The sequence below is a fragment of the Geotrypetes seraphini genome, chromosome 1 (assembly GCF_902459505.1).
Source record: "Geotrypetes seraphini chromosome 1, aGeoSer1.1, whole genome shotgun sequence".
Lineage (NCBI taxonomy): Eukaryota > Metazoa > Chordata > Amphibia > Gymnophiona > Dermophiidae > Geotrypetes > Geotrypetes seraphini.
In genome coordinates this window covers 486,068,542-486,094,752 of record NC_047084.1, presented here as the reverse complement: position 1 = coordinate 486,094,752, position 26,211 = coordinate 486,068,542, and the positions used below count along the sequence as shown (strand labels likewise).

The 26,211-nt window shown below is 46.0% G+C and overlaps 1 protein-coding gene across 14 annotated transcripts in view; it reads right to left on the bottom strand.

Moving 5' to 3' along the window:
- SUSD1 (sushi domain containing 1) overlaps positions 1–26,211 on the bottom strand; it is a 236,561-nt gene that overhangs the window by 171,495 nt on the left and 38,855 nt on the right. For 13 of the 14 annotated variants that reach the window (XM_033926156.1, XM_033926166.1, XM_033926173.1 and 10 more), the window contains exons 6-10: positions 24,790–24,966; positions 18,809–18,985; positions 15,075–15,254; positions 7,429–7,602; positions 6,395–6,495 (exon numbers count right to left, since the gene is read on the bottom strand). In XM_033926156.1, coding sequence (XP_033782047.1) covers positions 6,395–6,495; positions 7,429–7,602; positions 15,075–15,254; positions 18,809–18,985; positions 24,790–24,966 — 809 coding nt within the window. The remainder of the gene's footprint in view (positions 1–6,394; positions 6,496–7,428; positions 7,603–15,074; positions 15,255–18,808; positions 18,986–24,789; positions 24,967–26,211) is intronic. The other variant, XM_033926260.1, reaches the window with a different exon arrangement.

Here is a 26,211-nt window from a genome sequence, read left to right as displayed (position 1 = left end):
GGTGCGGAGAACCACCTTGTCGTGATGAAAGACAGTGAAAGGAGGGTCCGCGACCAAGGCTTGCAACTCCCCAATCCGCCTGGCGGAGGTGAGGGCAATTAGAAACACCGCCTTCCAAGTCAGAAATTTCAAGAGGGACTTGTTGAGTGGCTCAAACGGGGGTTTCATCAGTTGAGCCAGAACCACATTCAAATTCCACACGACAGACGGAGGCTTAAGAGGGGGACAAACCCTGAGTAACCCTTTCATGAAGCGTGTCACCAAGGGATGGAGTGACAGAGGGCGTCCTTCCAGAGGTTGGTGGAAAGCAGAAATCGCACTGAGATGAACCCGCACCGAAGTGGTTTTCAAGCCGGAGCGCGACAAATGAAACAAATATTCTAAAACCGAGGATACCGGAACTGATACCGGATCCAGGTGAAAAGACGAGCATCAGGTGGAAAACCTGGTCCATTTCTGCGCATAGCAAAGCCTCGTCGAGATCTTGCGGGAGGCTTCCAACACCTCCTTCACCGATTGAGACAGGTCCGGAGGAGTCAGGGAACAAGAAACCAGGCTGTCAGGTGCAATGACTGCAGATTGGGATGTAACATGGATCCTTGACTCTGAGACAGCAGAGAAGGAGAGACAGGCAGGGGAAGAGGCTCTCTGGCACTGAGCTGGAGCAGCAGGGAGAACCAGTGCTGACGCGGCCACCGAGGTGCTATGAGAATCATCGTGGCCGTGGACGATTTTAGGTGTACCAACGTTCGCATGATCAGAGGGAACGGAGGGAATGCATACAGGAACCTCCCTTCCCAGTCGAGTAGGAAGGCATCCGCTTCCAGACGGTCCTGCGAGTACATCCGAGAACAATATAGTGGTAGTTTGTGTGTCTCCGGAGAGGCAAACAGATCCACCTGTGGCGTTCCCCAGCGAGCGAAAACCTCGCGTAGAACTGCTGAGTGTAGAGTCCACTCGTGCGGTTGCAGAAGTCGACTCAGTTTGTCCGCCAGGCAATTCCGTTCTCCTTGGATGTAGACCGCCCGGAGGAAGATGTTCCGGGAGGCCGCCCACTCCCAGAGGCGAAGAGCTTCGGAGCAGAGGGGCCATGACCCCGTTCCTCCCTGCTTGTTCACATAATACATTGCCACCTGATTGTCCGTGCGGACGAGGACCACCTGGTCCTGCAATATGTGAACGAAGGCTCGAAGTGCTAGGAAGATGGCTCGCAGCTCTAGCACGTTGATATGACACTGACGGTCTTCTGTCGACCACAGGCCCTGCGTGCGAAGACCGTCGAGATGGGCTCCCCACGCGTACTCCGAGGAGTCCGTGGTCAGGACCTTGCGAAAAGGCGGAGTGCGAAACAATAGCCCCATGGACAGATTTGAAGAGTCTGTCCACCAACGCAGCGATTTCCGCAAGGGCGGAGTTACCGAAATGAGGCGAGACACCGGGTCGCACTCCTGACGCCACTGGGACGCGAGGGTCCACTGAGGGATCCTCAGATGTAGCCTCGCAAACGGCGTGACATGTACCGTCGAGGCCATATGGCCCAGCAGCATCATCATGCGCTTGGCCGACACCCTCGATAGTTGGGAGACCTGGCGGCTCATCCGTACCAAGGTTTCCAACCGCTGGGTCGGCAGGTAGGAGCGTAGGCGCACCGTGTCCAGCACCGCACCTATGAATTGAAGAGACTGCGACGGCCTCAACTGAGACTTTGGAAAGTTTATCTCGAACCCGAGAGTTTGCAGGAAGGCAATAGACTGTCGGGTCGCTGAGATAACCCCCTCCCTGGTCGGGGCTTTGATGAGCCAATCGTCCAGGTAAGGGAACACATGGAGTCCACGTGACCTGAGGGCTGCTGCAACCACCACCATGCACTTCGTGAATACTCGTGGGGACGCGGCCAGGCCGAAGGGCAGTACCCTGTACTGGAGGTGGAGGTCCCCCACCTGGAATCGTAAGAATCTTCGACAGGCGGGGTGCACCGGAACATGGGTGTATGCTTCCTTCAGGTCGAGGGAGCACATCCAGTCCCCTTCCCCCAAGAGGGGGTACAAAACCGGGAGAGATAGCATTCGAAACTTCTCCCGGGCCAGGAATTTGTTGAGCTTCCTGAGGTCCAGTATGGGGCGCAGGTCCCCGGTCTTTTTTGGGACCAAAAAGTAGCGGGAGTAAAACCCCGTACCCCACTGGTCCTTGGGGACCGGCTCGACCGCCCGAAGCTTCAAGAGGGCTTTGGCTTCGGTTATAAGGGTCGGTAGCTGCGAACGGTTGCAGGGGACTAAACTTGGAGGACTGTCCGGCGGCGAGGACACAAAGTTGAGCGAGTAGCCCTCGGAGACGATCCGGAGCACCCAAGCGTCTGAGGTAATCCCGGTCCATGCCTCCCGGAAGGACCGAAGACGGCCACCGATAGGAAGGGGTTCCTGTGAAAGTGCGGAGGGGAACCCGCCCCGTCCGCTCAGCCCGTCAAAAGGAAGGCGCGGGCTTAGAAGGGCCCTGCGCCTGGGCTTGGGTTTGTCCCCCTCTGCCTCGCTGAGACGGACGTCTCGGAGGCGGTCTCGAGAAAGCCGGGGTCGACTTCTGAGGGTATCGGCGCGGCGGAGGCCGAAAGGGTTTCTGCGGCGGGGGTCTAGGTTTGGGGCGGACCAGGGATGCTAGAGAGCGCTCCTGTTCCGACAAGCGTTTGGTCGCCGCATCCAATGACTCGTCGAATAACTCGGACCCCACACAAGGCAAGTCTGCCAGGCGTTCCTGCAGGTTTGGGTCCATGTCGAGGGTGCGAAGCCAGGCCAAGCGGCGCATGGCCACCGCGAGGGCCGACACCCTCGAAACCAGCTCAAAGGCGTCGTACACTGCGTGGAATAGGTACAACCGCAATTGAGACAGGTTGGACATAAACTTATCGAATCCTGCTCTTTGGGAGTCCGGTAACGAGTTTCGATATTGAGGAAGGTCCTTCACCATACCACGCAAATAGGAGGAAAAGGTGAAGGCGTAATTTAGAACCCTGGTGGCCATCAGGGAATTTGAATAGAGGCGACGGCCAAACTTGTCCAGGGTCCGCCCCTCCCTGCCTGGTGGAACCGCCGCAGAAACCCGTGAGGGCTGTGATTTTTTAAGAGCAGACTCCACCAGAAGAGACTGGTGTGAGAGCTGCGCCTTATCGAACCCTTTAGGGGGAATCGTCCTATACTTCGATTCCATTTTTGAAGGCACAGACGTGACTGTAAGAGGGTTTGACAGGTTATTCAGCCAGGTTTGCAGAAGGACACTGTTGAGAGGGAGTCTAGGCACCTCCCTAGGAAGAGTGGGGAGGTCCTGTTCCTCCAAAAATTCTTTGGAATACCGAGAGCCTACCATCAGGTCAATCCCCAGGGCTTGGGCCATGTCCTGAACGAAGGATGAAAATGAGGACGGCCTAGCCTGGGGAGATGGGGTTCTCGACCGCCCCACCGAGGAGAGGGGGGAGGCCTCATGGGAATAATGAGGATCCCTAACCGATCCCGAATCCCAGGATCCCCTCTCGAGGGCCCTCGAGGGGGAAGGGGAAGTTATCCTCCTCGCAGAGCCCTTGGGTGAGGACCCAGGGGTTCGTGGGACACTCTCCCGTTTCCTCGGCGAGGCGGCCCGGGAAGACTTCCCATGAGGTGAGCGGAGGAGCCTCGGGTTGTCGAGGCGCAACTCCGACACCTGCAGCGCCTCGCCCCCGAACGACGAGGAGCGGTTGCGCCGAGGCGAGCCTCGGGGTCGCTTAGACTTCCTCGATCGACGCCCCGTCCGAGGTCGCGTCGAGGGCGAGGCGTGTCTGGAAGACCCGGAGGAAGAGGAGGAAAGACGGCGCACTCTGCGCGACTTTTCCTTGGGCCTTACACTCCGCTCAGGGGGTTCCCCCGAGGTCGAGGTCCGGGGCGGGGCCGAGACCGAGGCGAACGGGGCCACCGTACCCGAGACCGAGGTCGCCGAGGTCAGGGCTCCCGAGGGAGCCGAGGCCGGGGCCTCCGAGACCGAAGGCGCCCCGGCCGAGGTCGAGGCCGCCGGAACCGCAGCACGCTGCAACACTTCCAGGGCTCCCGACAGCTCCGATGAGATCAGAGCTCGGAGGAGATCCTGGAAGGCCGGAATCCCCACGAAGGTGGGGAGTTCCGAGTCCGGGGCACACTCCCTGGAGGGCGACCTCGGTCTCGAGTATTCCCTCGGGGTGTGCGGAGTCGAGGTCCGATGCGGGGCCGGGGTCGACCCACCCGCCTTGGCCTGACTCGAGGATGGCTTCTTTGCTGAAGGGGATGGAACAGAGGACTTACCCGAAGCTTGCTTCACTGACGACGCCTTCGAGGAAGAGGGCCGAGGCGAGGCCGAGGCCCCCGAGGACGCCAAGGCCGAGGTCAAGGCCGGGGCCGAAGCCGAGGCCGACGTCGAGGCCTTAGGTGCGTCGACGGCGAACAATTCGGCCATTCTTGCCTTACGGCGACGGAGGGCCCTGTTTTGGAAGGTAGCACAGCGATCACACGAGTCTGTCGGATGTTCGGGCCCAAGACAGACAATGCACCACCGGTGAGGGTCGGTGATGGAAAGCAACCTTTCACACCGGCTGCACTTTTTGAATCCCGTAACAGGACGGGACATCCACGAAGAAAAAGAAGAAGGCCGGGAACGAACCGACGTCCCGCGGCCACGGATTCCGGGAGCCCCCGGAGTCCGATGAAAAACGAAAGACTTTTTTTTTTTTTTTTTGAAAAGAACCGAAAGGAAAAACAGCACCGCGAACTAATTCGAAGGGAAAACAAACTAAACGCGGCAGCTAGAAGGCAAAAACACTGGAGCTCAGATCCACAGGGCTTTCTTGCTCCGCGGAAAAATTTGAACTGAGGACCACGAGGTGGGATGCGCCCTCTAGTGGGCGAGAAGGCACGCACATGCGTGGTGCAGTGTGCAAACTTGAAACTTCAATCAAGTTTGCTTGAAAAGCTGTCCGCGCCGGGGCTCCGTAGATGACGTCACCCACATGTGAGAATATCATGCCTGCTTGTCCTGGGATAAGCACCTCTTCTCCCTTCCTTTTACCTCCCCCTTATCCAGCAGTATCCCTTCTCCCTTCCCTGCTCTCCCTGTCCAGCAATACCTGTATTTTGCAGCCACAGTCTTGTATGCGATCTCGCACACTGGGCAGGAAGAGAGGCGCCAGCGTCAGCAGACTTGCAACTTCCTGCAGCCGTCGCGTATGCTGGGACTCCTGCCTTTGCGTATCTGCTGGATAGCCAAAGGCAAGAGTCCCGGCATACGCAATGGCAGCAGGAAGTTGCAAGTCAGCTGACGCCGGCGCCTCTCTTCCTGCCCAGAGTGTGAGATCGGGTACAAGACTGGGGGGGCCGCATGCGGCCTGTGGGCCATGAGTGTGAGACCGCTGCCCCAGACTAACATGCCAAGTCCCTGGGCTACCACTAAATACATACAGGCCAATTCAGCCAGCAGCAGTCAGCATTTTTTTAAAATGCTGTGCATCGCCAACTACATTAGCTATGGCTATTCAGTGCCAAGCTACGTGTGGCACTAGCACTGAGTATCCCCAGCTAATTGTCCCACTGCTAACCATCGGAGCTTAAGCAGGCCACTGTCAAAATTCAGCAGGAACCTGCTTAAGACAGTTATGCGGACACTGGCTGAATATCAGCCGGTACCCATATAACTTTTTTAATCCTTTTTTGAGCTCTCCGAGCCCCTTCCTCCCAGTCTGCATCTTTAAGAATTTCCTTCCCAGAATGTCCCAACTCCCCCCCCCCACACACACACACACAGTGTCAATCAGAAATTAAAGTGAGATTCAGTTTCTATCAGAAGCATATGATTAAACTCAAAGAAGGAAACCTGACATTAGGAAAGCCAAGTTACTACTTGGTTGGAGACCTGTGGTCTCATTAGAAGAAGGTTTAGATAAAACCATTCATCACTTCAGTAAAGAACTCAAGTTATCAGGCAAATAATCAATACATTCCCAAACCAAAGCCTGCAAAAATTAAAAAAAAGGAAGATCAGGACATAATTGAACACTCTGCTCAGCACGATGGGACATCTATTAATATTTTTCAGGATGTTGTTGTTGGTTTTTTTACTTTAAATAAAAAAGGACAACTTTTAGCAAAGAACAAACTGATTTTCATCCTGAAGCTTGCTTTAAAAAATGGATGCGTCTAAAAAAGTGAGAAAAAACCTGAAATCCTTGCCTTGCATTTTTTAAAATCTTTTTATATACACTAGAGTAGAAACATTAAGTTTTTTCTATCTTGTTGTGGAGGCAATGGCAGCAGGAGCAAACCACACTTGATCCTGACCCTTAGCAGCAAAATCCTCAAAATGGCTGCTGAAACCTCTTGTGGCAGCCTCGTGGAATTTTTTCCTCACATACCTCATATGATATCCTCCAGCGAGTCCTTCTGGGAACCTTTATCCATTTCAAACAGGTTTCACCATAGACAGTCGCATTACTGACAAAATCTCCCTTTACAGCTAGTAAAGAACAAACAATACAAGTCAAGAATAATACTGGAACAAATACAATTTAAAAAATCCCTCTTTTACAAAAAATTTTATTTGGGTCTCCCTCAGAACAGGAACAAACCAGTTGAAATACTTGAATACAGCAATAGAATGACACCCGCTGGATTTGCGTTGCATGACTGACCAGAACATCTTTAATCTCCTCCATAGAAGTATGGAGCTTAGAAAGCTTGTCATCCAAAAGCTGTGATAAGTGTTGCATGGACACCTGCAGCACTTCGTCCATCGAGCGATCTGCTGCCACCTCCATCTGCATCCCTGCCATTTTGCTTGAGTGTGTCGAAGTACCTTTATTCACTCTTATGCAGGCATGGAGAAAGCTCGCAAACAGCCGAAAATGTACTGCCAGCACTGCTGAAACCAGTGGTGACTAAATGGTAAAGTTTTCACAGGCTGAGTAAAATAAGGAGAGTTTTAGTGAGAAATCGAAGCGAAGCTTCATGTAGAGGTGTACACTCAGGAACTAGCCATCATGTGGCCCCCCATAGCAGCCATTTTGAGAGAAAAGCCGAATGGGCAGGAGTAACTGGGGGATCACTCCTACCCCAACTACTGTACATCTCTAGACCACCAGGGATTGTAAAATAGGTCCGGGAGACCTACAAGTGGAGGAAGGAACTCAGGGGGTGCTTAGAAGGGGCAGCTCCTGCTTGGTGAAAGAGGGAAGGTAGGTGGGTGGTTAGAAGACAAATGGGAAAAAGCAAAAGTTTCCAGCTTCCATCAAAAACACATGGTCATTTTTGGACAAAATTAAAAACTTTTGGCAGAAAAAGAACCTGGACAGCTAACAGATTTGGGAATGGTTTTGGTGCTATAACTGAAACTGAAATCTGGTCAGCCTCTAATTATAAGGGAGCTTCCATAGGGCTGTTCATGTCTTACCTGTACATGAACTTTCCTCCCAAATACCATCCTCTTGGCATACCGAAAAATTCTTCCCACCAGCAAACTCAAAGCCCTCTTTGCATTCATAATACACCACACTTCCTAGGATTGAGTTACCACTCCATACCAGGTCAGCATTCTGGATTCTCAGAGGGGTGCCACATTCAACCTCTGCAACAAGAGAGAAATATACATCTCTTATGAAATGGACAACTTCCAGCAAAAATAACAAAGATATAGGCTTGGTAAATTCCTGCCCACACAGAACTGTAATGCAATTTAGAACACTTTCTGTACAACAGTCTACCAAAAATGAAAAGCCAGCACAGCGGTAGCTTGAAAACAAATAACATTTTTTAATATTCTGGGAAGAAGGGTATATTTTTGTTTGTCAGTTTATCTTGAATAATATTTTTTAAACTAGTAGAATAATTTGCACATCATTACATAGCCCTTTACACATTATACAAGGAATCTTCAAAAAGTTTCCACACTTTTTTTTTTTAACTATTAAATATCTCAAAAGAAAATTACCTCACTTTTCCACATAATCATCCTGTTTTGTGATACATTTTTCCCAGTGTCCTACTAACTTCTTAATGCCATCAGAAAAGAATGCTTTAGGTCAGACATGGGCAACTTCAGTCCTCGAGGGCCAGAATCCAATCGGGTTTTCAGGATTGCCCCAATGAATATGCATGAGATCTATTTTGCATACACTGCTTTCAATGCATATTCATTGGTGAAATCTTGAAAACCCGATTGGATTCCAGCCCTCGAGGACCAGAGTTGCCCATCCCTGTTTAAGGTTGAGCACAAAAATATAAAAGTGCAGAAACTTTTAGAACAGTGGGGGATCCCCAGCCAGTTGGGTTTTCAAGATATCCCTAATGAATATGCATAAGACATATTTGCATGTCTGTCTCTTCCATTATATGCAAATCTCTCTCATGTATATTCATTAGGGATATCTTGAAAACCCAACTGGCTGGGGGTCCCCCAGGACAGGGTTGAGAACCACTGTTTTAGAAGAACTCTTGTAACTTTTCCCTATTATTTGTAAGGACTAGCAATACTACAAATTTCACAAATGCTCTAACACAAATTGGCATTCCATTTTATCAAAGATTATATTCTTGTCTGTGGATTTCACTTTTGGCATGCTGCCTCTCAGCTTGGAAAAAACTAATCTCAGGCACAAGCAATATCAGAATTCTAAAGCCACTACAATAAGCACCAATGGCTTAGCTCAAATGTGTTCAAAAAACATTGACTTTAGGAATAGGCATATTGGTTCCAGGAGGGGAAAAAAGAAAACTACAGCTACTATTTATCTGTGCATTTATTTAAAAGATTTATAGTCCACACCAGGGGTGGGCAACGAAGGCCGCAATCCAGTCAGGTTTTCAGGATTTCCACAATGAATATGCATGAGATCTATTTGCATACAATGGAGGCAGTGCATGCAAACAGATCTCATGTATATTCCTTAGGGAAATCCTGAAAACTCAACTGGATTGCAGCCCTCGTTGCCCACCCCTGCTCCACACTATCCATTGTCCTTGACAGGTAACGATAAAACATACATTGTGAACCTGTGAAAGAGTGATGGTACATAGGCATGTTCCCATAGGCAGTGGCATAGCGAGAGTGAGAGTGCCCCTCCCCCACTCCAGCCGCTCCCTCCCCACCCCCTCCTGCCACGCATGCTCCTTCCCTTGTCCCATACCTCTAAGGTTCCTGGCACAAGCAGCAACCCCCAACCTGCTGCTCGTGCCAGTGTCGGCTCTTCCTCCGACCTCGCTTCCTAGGTGCGGGTCCAGGAAGTGACGTCAGAGGAACAGCCAACACTGGCATGAGCAGTAGGCTGGGGTTACTGCTCATGCCACGAATGTTAACGAGGCACGAGGGAAGGGATGGGGTGCATGCAGTAGTGGGGGGCAGGGAAGGAGCATGGGGGCGGAGAGGAGGACAGGTGCCAACGCCCCCACTGCCTATAGGGGCACTGGACCACTCATCCTTCCTATGCCACTGCCTATAGGTTCACTCCCTCAATGAGAGTGAGATTGAGTCTCCTTAGAGTAGTTAAAGTTATACCTGCTGAGTCAGGAGGGCAGGGCTCAGGCAGGGAGGTGGTTAAATGCTCTGAGATATAATAGATCACAGAGAGACCCCCTAGTCAAGAGGTCTCTAAGGGAGTGGCAACAGAGGCTACATTACCTGAGGGGTGTGCCAGGGAAGAATGGCCTCAGCTAAGTGTTTCCCCAAGGTGAGAAACTGTAAGCAGGCAAGTCAGCCTCCAGGTTACACGAACAGAAGATTGCCAAGGTAGGAGATAACCTCTCAGTGTATTCCTAAAGTGTATAAGTTTGAGGTGTTTGGGCCTAGTTAGAAGCCAGCCCCTATGTAGAGTATAGGCTGGGACTTTACTGACAGAGACTGATTAAGAGGACTAAACCTATGATGTAAAAGAGCTGGACTACAGTCTTTTTAGTGTACATAAAGTACTTTTTTTTTACTTTTTACCTGCAACCTTTGTGTGTGTACCACATTTCTGTGAGGTCCTGCAGCCAGCCAGTAGCCATGCTGCTGCAGAGACAAATAAGACAATACTAGACAATGACACTTAAACAACATCATAAATATGGTCACATGATAATCTGGTGTTTCTCAACTTCAAGCCAAGTACCCCCTAAGTCTAACAAATATCAACTGAGTATACCCAACCACTGACCGCCCAAGCTCTGCCCCAGCTCTGCTCCTGACCCCTCCCCCATTACTAATGGTAATGCAATTTCATAAACACAGCAGATATAAATTCTCAAAACTGATACATTTCAATCATATTGAAAATAAAATAATTTTCCCTATCTTTGTTGTGTGGTGATTTTATTTTTCTAATCATCTTTTTCCAGTCTCTGGTTGCACTTCTGTCTGTGCTCTTAACTGTGTTTCCAGGGCCTTCTTATCATTGACTGTTTTTCTCTCATTCTTCACTTTCTACCCTCTATCCATCTTTGGTATTAACTTTTAACATTCAAATTTTCAATTTTTCTGCTTTCTTCTCAAAATCTACTTTTCTATGTCTTCCTATCTTTCTCTCTCTTTCCCTCCCTGTTTCCATGGTCCAACATCTCTCTCCTTACCTCCCTCCTCCCTGTGGTCCGACATCTCGCTCCCTCCTTTCCCTCCTTCCCACAGTCTGGCATCTCTCTCCTCTCCTTCCCATATAATTTCCTAGCATTAATCCTAAGTCTACCACCCTGCAACCTTAATTCATGCCCTCTAATTTTACCATTTTCCCTTCTCTGAAAAATATTTGTGTCTACATTAATACATTTTCAAGTATTTAAACATCTGTATCATATCTCCCCTGTCCCTTCTGTCCTCTATAGTATACATATTCAGGTCTTCTAGTCTCTTCTTGTACATCTTTTGGCACAAGCCCCATACAATTTTAATTGCCTTCCTCTCGACTGCTTCAAGTCTTTTTATATATTTAGTTAGATATGACCTAAAAAGGAGAGGTCCCAGCATAGACTCCTGGGGATCCCCACTTATCCACTGAAAATACTGACCATTTAATCCTCATCTCTGTTTTCTATTCTTTTAACCTACCAAAGACCCCCTCCCCCACCATCATTTCACCTCTGGAAAACGTAGTAGGGAAAAATGCAGAGCCTAGCTGTAGTTATGGTAGCATAATACACTGAATTAGAAAAAAAAAAAAGTTTTTTGTTGTATCTTCCACAGAATTCGGCCAATTCTTATGAAATTTAGTGCATCGTGACCTTAATGAAGTTGACGTAAAATGTAAATATTTCCCACCACAACACAACACTACCTTGTGAAAATGAGCTGTGTACTGAATAAAAACACATCAAAAGGTTTTATGCATATCTTGCAGAAAAATGTAAAGTCAAAAAGTAATGTTTCAATTAAGAAGATGATCAAAGTGCACTCCCTTTGCACAAAGGCATGCCCCCAGCCTTGGCCGCCATTGATCTTTGGATCAACGATGTTCTGCTTCAGTTCAGCCCGAACAGAGATGAGGCGCTGTTTAAGATCTTTGACGTCAGATATCACTGTCTGGTAGACGCATGGGTACAAGTGGATCGATTTTTCACTTCGTCAAAAATTAGAGAGACTAGGGGGCACTCAAAGTTACAGGGAAATACTTTTAAGACCAATAGGAGGAAATATTTTTTTAAATCAGCGAATAGTTAAGCTCTGGAATGCATTGCCAGGGGATGTGGTAAGAGCGGATAGCATAGCTGGTTTTAAGAAAGGTTTGGACAATTTCCTGGAGGAAAAGTCCATAGTCTGTTATTGAGAAAGACATGGTGAAAGTCACTGCTTGCTCTGAATCGGTAGCATGAAATGTTGTTACTCTTTGGGTTTTGGCCAGGTACTAGTGACCTGGATTGGCCACTATAAGGAAGGGCTACTGGGCTAGATGAACCATTGGTCTGATCCAGAAAGGCTATTCTTATTAGAAAATGACACGGTGGCGGTTTACCCGCGGCTACTGCGTTTAGCCGTGGGTAACCCGCAAAAAACGGGGAATGAAAATTAGCAGCCTCTGCGGGGACGGGGACAAGGCCATCACCGCCCCGTGGAGCGGTGAATGGTCTTGTCACCGCAGTGAGGCATAAAGGATCGTGCGGTCCCCGCAGCGCCCACCCGCACGCCGGCTCGATCGTTTAACCAGCTTCCTCTCTCCACCTCACCTTAGTTTGCCGGCTTTCTTTTTCGGCGACCGGAATGCTTTCAAAAGAGCTGCGCATGCGCGGCTGCTCAGTATTCAATCTTCTGCTCTAACCCAACCGGAAACAGGAAGTTGCAGCAGAGCAGAAGATTGAACTTTGAGCAGCCGCGCATGCGCGGCTCTTTGAAAGCGTGCCGATAGCCGAAAAAGAAAACCGGCAAACTAAGGAGAGCTGGAGAGCAGTAGCGTACCAAGGGGGGGGCGGGAGGGGCGAAAAAGATAATGGCGCCAGGCCTTGGAGCACCGAGGCAGACCGCTTCTCCCCCCTCCCAGCCGAACCCCCGCTGACCCTCCTATCTCTCCCCCCCCCAAGTGAACCTTTCCGACCCTCCCAGCAAAAGCAGCAAACCTCCCTCCAGTAGCGTCGGCTTTCTCCTCCCTCTGCCGCATCACTGATGTCATCAGTGACGCGGCAGAGGGAGGAGAAAGCCGCGAAGGAGGTTTGCTGCTCTAGCTGGGAGGGTCGGAAAGGTTCACGGGGGTGGGGGGAGATAGGAGGGTCAGCGGGGGTTCGGCTGGGAGGGGGGAGAAGCGGTCTGCCTCGGTGCTCCATTACCTTCTTCGGGCAGCAGCAGCGTTTACAATTCGCTGCTGTTACCGGCTTCAGGCCTTGTTCTCTGCCGGGTCCTGCCTACTTCCTGTTTTCATGAAGACAGGACCCGACAGAGAGGAAGGCCTGAAGCGGGCAACAGCAGTGAATTGTGAATGCTGCTGCTGCCCGATGAAGTTCAGGACATCAGGACATCGGGGAAGGAGCAGGGAGAAATCGGCTGCTAGCTTGGGGGTGAGGGTAGGGAAAGAATCGTGGAAGTGGAGAAATTGGCACGATGGCTTTGTGGGGGCTAGGGGGAGAGAGAAAGAAAGGCGAAAATAAAGAGGGGGGGCCCAGGGGTAGAGAGAAAGAAAGGCAGAAATAAAGAGGGGTCAGGGGGAGATAGAAAGAAAGGCAGAAAGAAAGAGGGGGATTAAGGGGAGAGAGAAAGAAAGGCAGAAATAAAGAGGGGGTCAAGAGGGAGAGAAAGAAAGGCAGAAAGAAAGAGGAGGGCCAGGGGGAGAGAGAAATAAAGAGGGAGGCCAGGGAGAGAGAGAAAGAAAGGCAGAAATAAAGAGGGGGGCCAGGGGGAGAGAGAAAGAAAGGCAGAAATAAAGAGGGGAGCCAGGGGGAGAGAGAAAGAAAGAGGGGGGGGGCAGGAGAAGAAAGAAGAAGGATCAGAAGAAGGACCAGAGACTCATGAAATCACCAGACAAAAAGGTAGGAAAAATGATTTTATTTTCAACTTAGTGATCAAAATGTGTCCGTTTTGAGAATTTATATCTGCTGTCTATATTTTGCACTATGGCTCCCTTTTACTAAAACGCAATAGCGGTTTTTAGCGCAGGGAGCCTATGAGCATCGAGAACAGCATGGGGCATTCAGCGCAGCTCCCTGTGCTAAAAACCGCTATCGCAGTTTAGTAAAAAGGGAGGGGGAAAATTTGTCTATTTTTGTATAGTTGTTACTGAGGTGACATTGCATAAAGTCATCTGCCTTGACCTCTTTGAAAACCCGCGGAATATAAATGATAATTAACATTTTCTCTGCTTACAGCGTGCTTTGTGTTTTTAAAATTTTATTGTTGGTAGATCATTTTGACTTGGCCACAAAGGTAAGGGGGAGGGAGGGAGGGGAGCTGCTGAAAGACATCTAGTAATCCTTGCAGACTTGACTGTGCAGGGAATTATTTTTGTAAAATCATGTTTTGTTATGTGACTGGCATTATCTAGATTTTAATTTCTATGAATGAATAGAATGAAAATGATATACAATTACTTGCTTGCGGGGACCGCGTGTTCCGGCTCACACAAGGAAGGAGGGGGTGAAAGGGAAAAAGTTTCTCTTCCTTGGAAATAGATTCTGAAGTGACCTCATCAAAGAAGACCAGCACCAAATGTACAAGAAATCCCTTAAACAATGTCAAAAGACCCCAAAATAGAAAACTGCTACTGCCTTGAGACTCCATTATTGAAGGAATCAACTTGAAATCACAGAAGAGACAGGAAAAGGTTAAATGCCTCATGGAATCCTCAGGTACAAAACACAAACCAAATTGTGAATGAAATCAGAGCAGACAGTAAGAATTATAAAATTGATGTCATTATCCATCTGGAAAAAAAGGCGTACTAGAAATAATACCTCAGCAATACAATTTTCAGAAGTTCTATTTGCTCATGGTAAGGGAGAAGAGAGACTGCTAGTGATGGTGGGGGGGACTGATAGAAGATATGAAAGAAGGGTGGTAGAAAGGAACAGATGGTAAAGGCGGGAGGGAAGGGTGGTGGTGGAAAGGAATAGAACAGACATTGAAAGAGGGTAGAGAGGAACAGACCCTGAAAGGAAATGTGGAAGGCAGAGTGGGGAGAAGACGTTGGAAGGGAAGAAGACAGATGCCAGACTATGGGGGAGCGGAGGGAAGAAGATGGGTGCTAGACGGGGACGGTGACGGGGCGGTGAATGGGATGGCAGTGGCGGTGACGGGGCGGTGAAAGGGATGGCGGTGACGGTGACGGGGCGGTGAAGGGAACGGCGGTGCAGAGGATGGTGGGCCGGGGACAGTGCAGTGACGGGGACAGATTTTTTCCCCATGTCATTCTCTAATTCTTATGTTCTTATGTTACTTGCAGGCCTGCGGGTAGAAAATAGCCTTACGTAGGCAAACACCTCACAACACTTTAAAAGAGCCCTTTCATAGGTTTCTTCCAAACACAAGACCTTAGGTTTTCATTTCTAATTAATCAAAGTAATTGAATATGAGAGTTAAAAAACCCTACAAACTGCCTTGGTTGAATTTCTTCTTGAAAAGGCAATTATTAAAGTGTACCAAGCACTCTGCCATACCTTTGCAGAAGAAAGCAATGATTTCCCAGGTCTGGTTTACTGTACACTGTGAGTAATTCTTGTTCCCAACACCATAGAAGCCATCTCTACATCTGTAGTGTACCACACTTCCTAATCTTGTACTGTTATTCCAGATCTTCTCTGCATGTGGGATCATTACAGGATTACCACAGTCTATTTCTGAAAAACAATAGAGGACCTCTCAGTGATAACAGTGTAACAAACTTCCATATATACCTGAATATAAACTGATGTTTTTGGGCCAAAAAACGGCCTAAAATAGAGGTCTTGGTTTATATTAGAGTTATCCAGCTATGCACTCCCCCCACCTCCCTCCCGGACCCGTTGCAGGCCTTTCCCGGGCGTGCCTTGAGGTGGTCCAGCGGTGATCTGGGACAGAAGCGACCGCTCACATGTCCTGTCCTGGCTAGCTTTGCATCACCCCACTTCTCTCCTGCCTCCTGCACCAGAAAACGCCTACTTTGCACGCCCTGGAGGTCCAGCGGTAAACGGAGACAGTAGCAATCCCGACACTCCTGCCCCATGCAGAGCCGCTAAAGGAAATGGCTATCCCGGTATTGTTATAGAATATGACCAATGCGCGCATAACTTAGTCTCAGGCATTTAGGCTTGGTTTAAGCTGGCCTAAATGCCTGCGCCATATTACATAGCAGTGTGAAGCACAATTCTACAGAAGGCGTAGAAAAAAATGTATCACAGTATTAAGCTAGGATTCTTCTGGAACTAGTAAGATTATTATGTAAGAACTAGTAAGATTATTATTATTATGTTCAGCAAAGGGATCATACATAGTATATCACAGGTGCATATGTTAATTTACTCTTCCATGATATTCTTCTTCACCCCGTGACCATCTGTATGCTTAGTATGAATTTGGAGCTATAAGTTGGTCACTACTCAAATATAATTGAATTGCAATATTTTCCTTTCCAGAAAGGCAATAAGGTAATGTATGTTCAGCAAAGGGATCATACACATGGTTCCCTGGTCATGCAAAACCTCACTCGGTAGCTCGTGCATGCGGCCTGCTGACCCAGAAGCCTTCCCTCTGACGAGAATCAGGCTCTTTAGTCTTTTTTCATGAAGATTTTTTTAGATTATTGATTCTGACCATATTCTTACCACAACTTGATTGTTGTAATTCATTACGTAACGCCTTGCAGAATGAGAGTACAGAGTGCTTGGGTAAGATTCTCCAGGGAATTACTGAAGTGGGTTGGACTGAAGTCTGCCGGTGGGGGAGGAGTGATTGGTGTCTGGAGGAATGACCAATCCCAGTGCATCAATACATTAGAAGTTACAGCATGGTTATATTAGGTGATAGAAGATGTCACTGGGGAGAAGAAATGGGGGTGGTAAGTGATTGTGTTGCCAGGGAAAAAAAGTCTGATCTCCCGTGAAGGAAAAGGCTGTACACAATGAGACATCACCAGACACAGTACACTGTTCACTGGATCTGCTAATTGGGATGGGGATTGGAAGAAAAAAAAAAAAAAAAAAGAAGCTAAATAAACTGCTATAAATAGTTTACCTAAATTTGTAAAGCTAATCAGGACATAACCAATTGTTGTACACTATTTCCAATCAAAAAGACTGAGTTTGTGCTTTTTTTTTTTCTTTTGGACACTGGTTGTCATTTGAGTGGCTGCATTTTTTCCAGTACAGAGTTCCAGTCTGACTTTACTTTCAGAGTTGGAGCATTATTTTCTCTACTTTTGAAATGTTTAAAGGGGACAGACAAGAAGGTGAGTGAGTGCCCACAGCCTACCAGGACTATCCTTAGCTAGCTCAACATTCAGAAACTGGGTTTTTTTGTAAACATCTGTTCCAGGTACCCGTCCCAAAGGTCTAGTCAGTGCCCAAAGACTTTTGTGAACATGAGCAGGACCAGGGTTACAATTATACATAGAAATTACAGCTAAATTACATGTTAAACTTCATCTTTTACAAAATGCTGCAGCAAGATTAAATTTTGGTGCCCAAAAATTTGACAAGTTTCTCCACTGATGATCAGCTGCATTGGTTACCTATTCAAGAATGCATTCTACTTAAAACAGCTTGTACAGGTTTCAAAGATTTTGAATATTTCAGAATCTGAGGGGTCTACATTCATCCGGCAGCAGTGAGCATTTTCAGTAATAATAATAAAATTTATTTATAACCCACAATACTTTGCAGTTCAGAGCAGTTTACATCAAGAGAATCTGCCAAATACAGTGAAACACATACTTAAACATATTCAATATATAACCGAAATTTCTTAAACAAAATTTATCAAATAAATAAGTCTTCAAGGATTTTCTAAATGTTTGATAAGAAAATGACGTCAAGAGCAAGTCACTTATGGTTTTGCTCCAAACTCCGGCCTGATAAGATTTTATCCAAAAATCTTTTAGCTGTCACCGGTGTTATTCCTAGATATTCAATCCTTGTATATCCAGATTTATGCTGCCAGATCTCTCTTATGCGGTTAAATGTGATAATCAGCAGTTAACTCCATAAGCGACGCCACTTAAAGATAGGTGGTTAAGTACTTTATATCAGCACTAGAGAACGACACGTGACAAAATTCATCACTGTTCCTGCCCCTGCAGATAACCGTGAGAAACCATCATCATTTAATTCTTTAAGGAGAGAGTATGAATGGGCACATCCACTGGCAGAATATGAATGGGCACAGGCAAAGTATGAATGGGCCCAGCCACTGACCCTCAAGCCTTGCATTGAAGAATGCTGGTGTAGAAGGACTGAGGTTGAGATAGACACTAAAGCAAAGTTACTTACCTGTAACAGGTGTTCTTCGTAGACAGCAGGGGAATGCAGCCACACTTGTTGGTGAAGTCCTCTGACTGAGCCTACAAAATGTGCCTGAATATCCTCTGCTTGTCTCCAGAGAAAGAATGACACCAAAAGGTTAGAACATAAGACCGTAAGAATTGGGACAGACCGAAGCTCCATCCAGCCCAGTATCTTGTTTCCAACAGAGGTCAATCCAGGTCCCAAGAACCTAGCAGAAACCCAAAGAGCAGCAACATTCCAGAGCTGAGATTGTGATGTCATAATGCCTCATTCCACCAATGCCTTTGAGCCAGCCTCAGTGATGGAACAATGGCTTCATTATCCTATACTTGGTTCAAATAAGAATCAGAGTATGCATGGGCCCAACCACTGACTCTCCAGCCGCGCACTGAAGAATGCTAGTGAAGGAGAACCGAGGTTGAGATAGACACTTAAGAATTACACGTGATTGTTTCCCGCAGGGATGGGAATGGTGATGAATTTTGTCACCGTGTCAGTCTCTAATCAACACTTAACCACATAAGTACCAACTTTGCCCCCAGACCACCCACAAAATAGTCAGCTCTCAGTTTTGTAATCTGTGGTGGTATTCAGCTTCATTGCCTAGTTAATTACCACTGAATATCAGTGGTGGCCCTGCACAAGCAATTTAATGGGCCAGGAGCTATTTTTGACCAGTGGGGTAGAGGAGTGGCCTAGTGGTTAGAGCAGCAGCCCCAGTACCCCGAGGTTTAATTGTGCAGTAGCTCTTAGGGAGGATCTCTAATGAAGGCACATAAGATGCATATATTGTCTTTATAAAATAAAAGAAACATGCATCTATGTGCTTTCGTAGCTTAGGAGCCCTGTTACAGAATTTTCTCCACATGTCTTTCAGTCACTTCATTAAAATCTCTGTGCATAAATTTCTTTACCTCTGCAGCCAATAACTCCTTCCCACTGTCCTTGAGCATTGCAAGTCACAGTTTGGTTCCCACCTTCAATGACATAACCATAGTTGCATTCATAAACAATTGTGCTTCCATAGGTTGTGTTGCTGTTGATACTTGGCGTTGCATATGGGATAGAAGGTAGAGTTCCACAATCCAGAGCTACACAAACACCAAACATATAGAGCATTGACAGGTTAACTGTAGTCATGCTGCTTGAAATATGTCATAAATCATAGATTATATTTTCAGGGCTTGCATTAGGGGGATGGAAATAAGGACAATTGCCTCAAGCTACAAGAAACATAGGATGAAGGGGGTGGGGAGGCTGGTAAAAAGACATGTCTGAAAATAAGTCAAATTGGACTGAGGGTTTTAAAGAAATAAGACCCCCCCCCCAAAAAAAAGACCCAATGCATTTCTATAGAAGGAGATCCAGCATCTACAGCATGGTTATATTAACAAAATAAGATGAAATTTAACATGTGGGAAAAACTGGTAAAGACAGGTTGAATTCAAAAATGGGCCATATCAGACTGAGGGTTCCAAGGAAATAAACTCCCCCAAACATAGCCCAGAAATGAGATGCAAAACATGCATTTGCATATTTTGCATCTCATTACACAATAATCAGTGACTTCTTAAATATCGCTGTGATATTTGTAGAAAAGTGGCATTACAGGTGCTTAAGAGCCAATTAACACAATTTAAAGATCTAATGCCACTTAATGATTCCTTTTCTTAACAGCAATGTAAAACAACTATGTAACAGAAATACGATAAATGTCAGTTCAATAAAAATGATACCATAATAGGCAGCATAGAAGAGCCAATGGTGTGATCAAGCTTTAGTGGGTCCAACATGGAAACACCCAAGTACGGATAAGATATATCACGCCACTTCGAACACCTCCTGTCATAGTGCTTTAGCAATATATATGATTCAATGTCCCTGCCAGTTATTGTGCGTGGGGAGGACGAGCCGGAAAATTAATATCCGTTTTAACAGTACACAAATCTCAAATTAATACGGGCAATATGGAAGCCCCCCTCGTCCAACATTGGCAGGAAAAAAGACATAAAATTTTGGATTTGAAATGGCGGATCATAGATTAGGTTCATGCTGGGTAGGAACCATAAAGACAGATTGAATTTCAGGGAAAAAAAATGGATTTATACTTTGAATTCAGTCATACCAATAGGATTAAATGCTGAAATTGAATGGATAAACACAAAAAACAACAAAATAAACTCTTGAAGAGGGAGAGAAAGCAATAACAAAAGAGAAGAAATCTCCCTACGCCCCACAAGAGCAAAAAAGAGAGGGCGAGGGGGAGAGACAGCCCAAATTACTCACTATCAAATAAAGCTACAAAGCAATTAAATTAATAATGGTGAAAGGGAGCCTTCAGTCACACAGCCTGCAATGGGGACAAAGCCCCTAAAGCTCCAGCTGTCACAAATATACACCCAGACAGGGTGTTAACTGTGAAACATCCCCGGGCTCCCTTTGTGTGAGTTTTGTGAAAAACCAATACACAACTGGGTGTTAACAGTGAGAGTACAAATCAAAATAATGCCCATTCAAAGAGTAGCTAATTGCTGTCTCTACTCCTCGTCCGGGGGCAAAACCAGCGTCCAAAATCAGCAATGCAAACAAGTGAAAATAAACATATATCTGGAGGTACTTAGCTTCTCCATAAGCAAATCAGCCAGCAGGAAACTAAAGTCGTCCAACGGGACTCCGTTTCGGGGGTGAGAACCCCCTTCCTCAGGAACTAGCCAAGCTGTTTTGTTGCAGGCTCTCAATCTGCGTTTCACTTGTTATTTTGTGGTTTGATTCACACTTTTTGATTTAAAGCACACATTGAGTTACCCGATGATGGTGTGTAGGCAGGGGCATGGTTGCCTCTGTCTGATAATGTGAAGCGCTGGAGTATTTCTCCTTTCGCTGTTCCTTCACACTGAGGGTACCCTATTACACCCACATTTATTATTTTATTATTTACGCTATACTTGCGTTGTGATCACAGTGGATTTCTGTCATTGAGTTACCACTCTCCAAACCTATTGACTAGTTCTGCCTTGTTGTTGGTTTCTTTCTACATTTTTGTGGCAGTTTTTTGGAGTTTTCTTCTTGTTCAGTTGTAGCAGTCAGCATGGGACCCAAGAGCCACTGAAGATTCACAGTCCTCTGCCTCCCCCCCCCCCAATGCAGAGTCCTGGGGTCTGTGAGTGGACACTGACACTGTGCTGGCTGCTGCCACAACTGCTGCTGCTGCTGCCTTCCTGCTTTGGATGGGTAAGGGGAGAAGGATGTTGGACTTTCCCCCACCTTTTGTTCTGTCCCTTAGTGTCTCCTTTCTCTATAATTTTGTAGTTTGACTCCTCTTTCCTGGGCTTCATCCGTCCGAATGAAGCTTAATACAACTAAAACTAAGCTTTTGTGGTTATGTCCAAGATTAGACTGTCTTCCCCCTACTGTAGCTCTGGTATCTGGGTCCTCCTTACCAATTGAGTTCTCTGCTAAGATATTGGGTGTCCTTTTTGATGCCTTTCTTTCCTTTAAGGACCAAATAAATTCCTTGGTAATGAAAAGCTTCTTTAGTTTGTCAATGCTGAGAAAGGTCATTTTTCTATCTTAGTTCTGTCAACTATATTATCTCGTCTTGATTAATGTAACGCTCTCTACCTCGGCATTTCATAAATTTGTCTTCATAGATTACAATTAATTCAGATTACTGCTGCGAAGCTGATGTTTGGAAAATGTAAATTTGACCATATGAACCCTTTGCTTCAGAGTCTTCATTGACTCCTGGTTTATTTTAGAATTCAATTTAAATGCGCCTGTATTTCTTTTAAAATTCTTCATGGTATCTTTAATCCTCTTATTCCTTTATTTTGGAATGTTTACCGATTCTCCTTTGCAAGAGGTATCAAACAATTTAAACTCTCCCTTCCTTCTTAAAAAGGGATTAAAGGAGTCAAGATCTTCAGTCAATCTTTGGTCTTTAAACTCTCTCAACTCTGGAATGATCTCCCCTTTTTTTTTAAGCATCCGGTTCATTTCAATTTTTCTGTAAATTTTTAAAAACTACTCTATTTGCCAAACATTTTGAAAATTAATTCTTTTGGTATTTTGCTATTATCTTCTATTTACCATTTGTAAATCATTCCCTGTTTATTTAATTGCTGTAAACCGAGTCGAGCCTTCTCAGAATGATGACTCGGTATACAAAGTTAAGCTTTAGTTTAGTTTAGTTTCCCTTTTGTTCAAGTTTGTCCGTTTAGTTAATTATCCCCCCATTATGTCCATTTTATTAACTTGATTGTTTTTATTGACTTATGCACACCGCCTAGAAGCCTGATTAGGCGGTATAACAAATTTTTAAATAAACTTGAAAACTTGAAACTTGATTAGAAAGGGAGAGACCTGTCTGCATTATCCTTTTGGGGCAATGACACGGTATATAAATCCTAGATTTAGATTAGATTATTCCAAGGAAAATTAGTTATCTTCTCTCTAGGATGTCAGATGAGGGTCTTCATCAATAAGTTATTTTCTCTCTAATCTAACTACTTTCACTTTGATTATCGGTTTTTATGTGAACTGAATCGAGCTCCTTTTGGGGAGATTTAGATTAGATTTGGAGTCATGTGAGTTTTCAGTTGTTAAAATTGGGTCATAATGAATAAAAGTGTGAGAAGCACTGTCCTACAGGCTTCACTGAATTGCAAATGCATCTCTGTAAGAATGCTAAAGATAGCACCTTGAGTGTACCCTTTCTAATTGCTCCACCATATACATTAATCCCTTGACATATGATCTTTTGAAACATGGGATGTGCTGTGCATCTACTTTTCTCATTACCGAACAGTGGCTTCCAGTCTCGTACTGGCTTATGTTTATGATTCTCATCCTGACCCACCAGATATTCCATTCTGGCATTCCATTGTTCCTTCCCATATTCCCTGGCTAACCAGCACCTCTAAGTCATCTGCACCTTTCTAGATTTGTTCACATTCTGCTCCTTCTTTATGTTTTAGCACCGACACTATGAGTTCACTCCCTTTGGTTCTTGGATTCAAAACCCTCAAGAAATTCTTATAACTATTTTTTTTTTTGTCTTTTCTTACTACTGCTACTAATCATTTCTATAGTGTTGCTAGATGCATTCAGCACTGTACACATTACAGTGCTCCCCTGCAAATTCACAGTCAGCGGTTCGCAGTCCCGGTCATTCACGGTATATTCCGACCGCGAATGGCCGGGCAGGAGAAGGAAGCCGGAGCGCTGGCGAGTGAAGGAAATCACTCGCTTTATGCTCCGACCGCCTCTTCCTGTACTAAAGTCGGGCCTCACCAATCAGGAGCTGCATATCAAAGCAGCTCCTGATTGGTGAGGCCCAACTGTAGTACAAGAAGAGGTGGTCGGAGCATACAGCGAGTGATTTCCTTCACTCGCCGGCACTCTGGCTGCCCTCTCCTGCCTCACCAGCTGCCCTGTCCTGTCTTCCCTGCCTAAAAACTGTATTAGCGTTTTTTTGAAATTCGCGGGGGTTCCTGGAACGTAACCCCCACGAATTTTGGGGAAGTACTTGTATATGAAGGTACTGTCTCTGTCTCAAGTGGACTCATAATCTAAATTTCTTTACCTGGGACAATGGAGAGTTAAGTGACTTGCCCAGGGTTGCACAAGCCCAGGTAGGAATTGAACCCAGTTCTCCTGGGTCTGTCTGTTGCACTAACCACTAGGCTACTCCTCCCTCCTTCAACTAAAACTTGGCCGATAAACTGAGATTATGGGGGGGCATAATAAAAAAACAAACGTCCAAAAAGCATCCTAAATCAGCACTTGGACGTCCTAATTGCAAGGATGTCCAAGTGCTGAAAATCAAAATCATCTTTTTGTACATCTAGCAAGGTATTCCAGTCTCTGTACGTTCAGAGCACAAGATGGGGATGGTGGAGGTGTGTTATGGGCATGCTTTGGGAAGTGTCAAGGGCTGGTTAGACATGGACGTCTTGCAGCAATAATCAAACATTTTGCAAGACATCCTGGACGGAACTTACACATTTGGAACTAGACCTGTTTTAGAAGGGTCTAACTGCCACCAAGGTGCCCAAACGGACCAGATGATCACTGCCTGCATCAAGGTAAGACACCCCCACACTCCCCCAGTGCTCACTCACCCCCTTTCCACCACACAAAAACGAGAACAAAAAGGTGCATACCTGTCTCTAAAACAGCAGCATCTGGTATGTAACATCCTAGTAGAGCTGCACACTTCTATCTTAAGTAGCCTGGGTGGGTGGGCTAGTGAACCATAGACAGAAGGACCCAGGCCCTTATGACTGTAAGTGGCACCTATATGGCAGTACAGTAGCATCTGGTAGGGTTATGGTGGGCTCACACTTTCCACCACAAATGTAGTAGTTACGAGTGGCTTATGGGCCTGGGTCCTCCTCTCTATGGTTTACTAGCGTCCCCCCCCCCAGGCTACTTAAAGACCCCTGGGTGCGGTTCTGCTAGGCTTTCCTATTCCAGATGCTGCTGTTCTACAGACATTCAGATCTTTGTGGGGTGAGAGAAGTTAGTGACTACTGGGGGAGTGTGGGGGGTCATTACTTAATTCCTACAGTGGTCATCTTGCCAGTTTGGGTACCATTTTAGAACTGAGATGCTTTTAAAACAGGTCTAGCTCAGAACGTCAACGTTCCGTCCAGGACATCTTGGGAAAGGTTCAATTATTACCGCAAGACATCCAAGTTTAAGCTCGCCCAGAACACGCCCTCTTTTAGTTTTGGTCGCACAGTGGCTAGGACGCCTCGCAAGACTTCCAGAAAGATGGTTTTGAAAATCGGCACTTGGACGTCTAGGCGAGAAAAACATCCAAGTGCCGGTTTTTTTTTTTTTTTGACATCTTAGTGTTTTGAAAATGCCCCTAATAGTGAATTTCTTTTACCTTTACAGTGTGATGTCAGAGTTTCCCAAATTCCATTTTCTGTGCAGGTCACACTACGTCTTCTTTCACTGTAAAACCCTTCCTTACAGTCATAATAAACCTCACTTCCAAACACTGTGGTGTAATTTCCTACAATGTAGCTGTGCTGGATCTCTGGAGGCTCCCCACAGTCCATCACTACAAAACACATTGAAACAAAAACCAACAACAAAAACAAATATTCACCTTTACCAAAGTAGACTTAATCATTGTAGATCAGGCAGTTCCTAAACAAGTCTTTTGAAACAGCATTTTATTTTTTCATCTATAAAACTGGAAAATGTAACTATATTCCCCATTCTTTTACAATCATTTATCATTTATATCAAAAAGCAGTAAATTCATTCAAATAAAGAAAGTTAATATTTAAATGTGTATTTTATTGTTTTGTTTTTCTTTGTATGTAATCTGCTATGAACTATTTGTTGTATTATCATGCAGCCAAATGTGTAGATACTCAGCAGTTCAAATCAACATAGTATCATATCCTTTAAGTATAGCAAGGACCTCAGAAGTGCCAGTATCAGCTAAGTGTTTTCAATGGCTATGGTATTTTCGGCACTGGCCTCCTCATTGGACCTGCTATAAACTCTTTTAATAATTTTTAAAGTGCTTTTCTCTAAAGTGCTTTCTGCCACAAAGCGCATATTAAATTAAAATGCTGTAGTCAATAATTTAATTAATTGTTGAGCAATTTTTAAGCTCAATAAACTACAAACTTATCTTTTCTGTTTCGTTGTTCATATCGGGTAGGGACCTGTCATTCGACATGTTTTGCCGATAGGCTGTATCAAGAACCGTCGCCCCTTCTCTCATGAATGTGCACCATCCCGATCATTTAGTTAACTTATGATCGGGATGGTGCACATTCATGAGAGAAGGGGCGACGGTTCTTGATACAGCCTATCGGTAAAACATGTCGAATGACAGGTCCCTACCCGATATGAACAACGAAACAGAAAAGATAAGTTTGTAGTTTATTGAGCTTAAAAATTGCTCAAAAATTAATTAAATTATTGACTACAGCACTTTAATTTAATAAGCGCTTTGTGGCAGAAAGCACTTTAGAGAAAGGCACTTTAGAAATTATTAAGAGTTTATAGCAGATCCAATGAAGAGGCCAGTGCCGAAAGTACCATAGCCACTGAAAACACTTAGCTGATACTGGCACTTCTGAGGTCCTTGCTATACTTAAAGGATATGAACTATTTGTTGGCAGTCAGTGATGTAGCAAGGGTAAGAGGCACCGGGATGGTGGTGCCCCCCACACTCTCCTTCTCCCCCCTCCCCCGCCCCGCACTGCTTCCCTTCTCCTGTACCTCTATAATGTTCCTAGCATAAGCAGCAACCCTCAACCTGCTGTCGCGCCTGCATGGGCTCTCC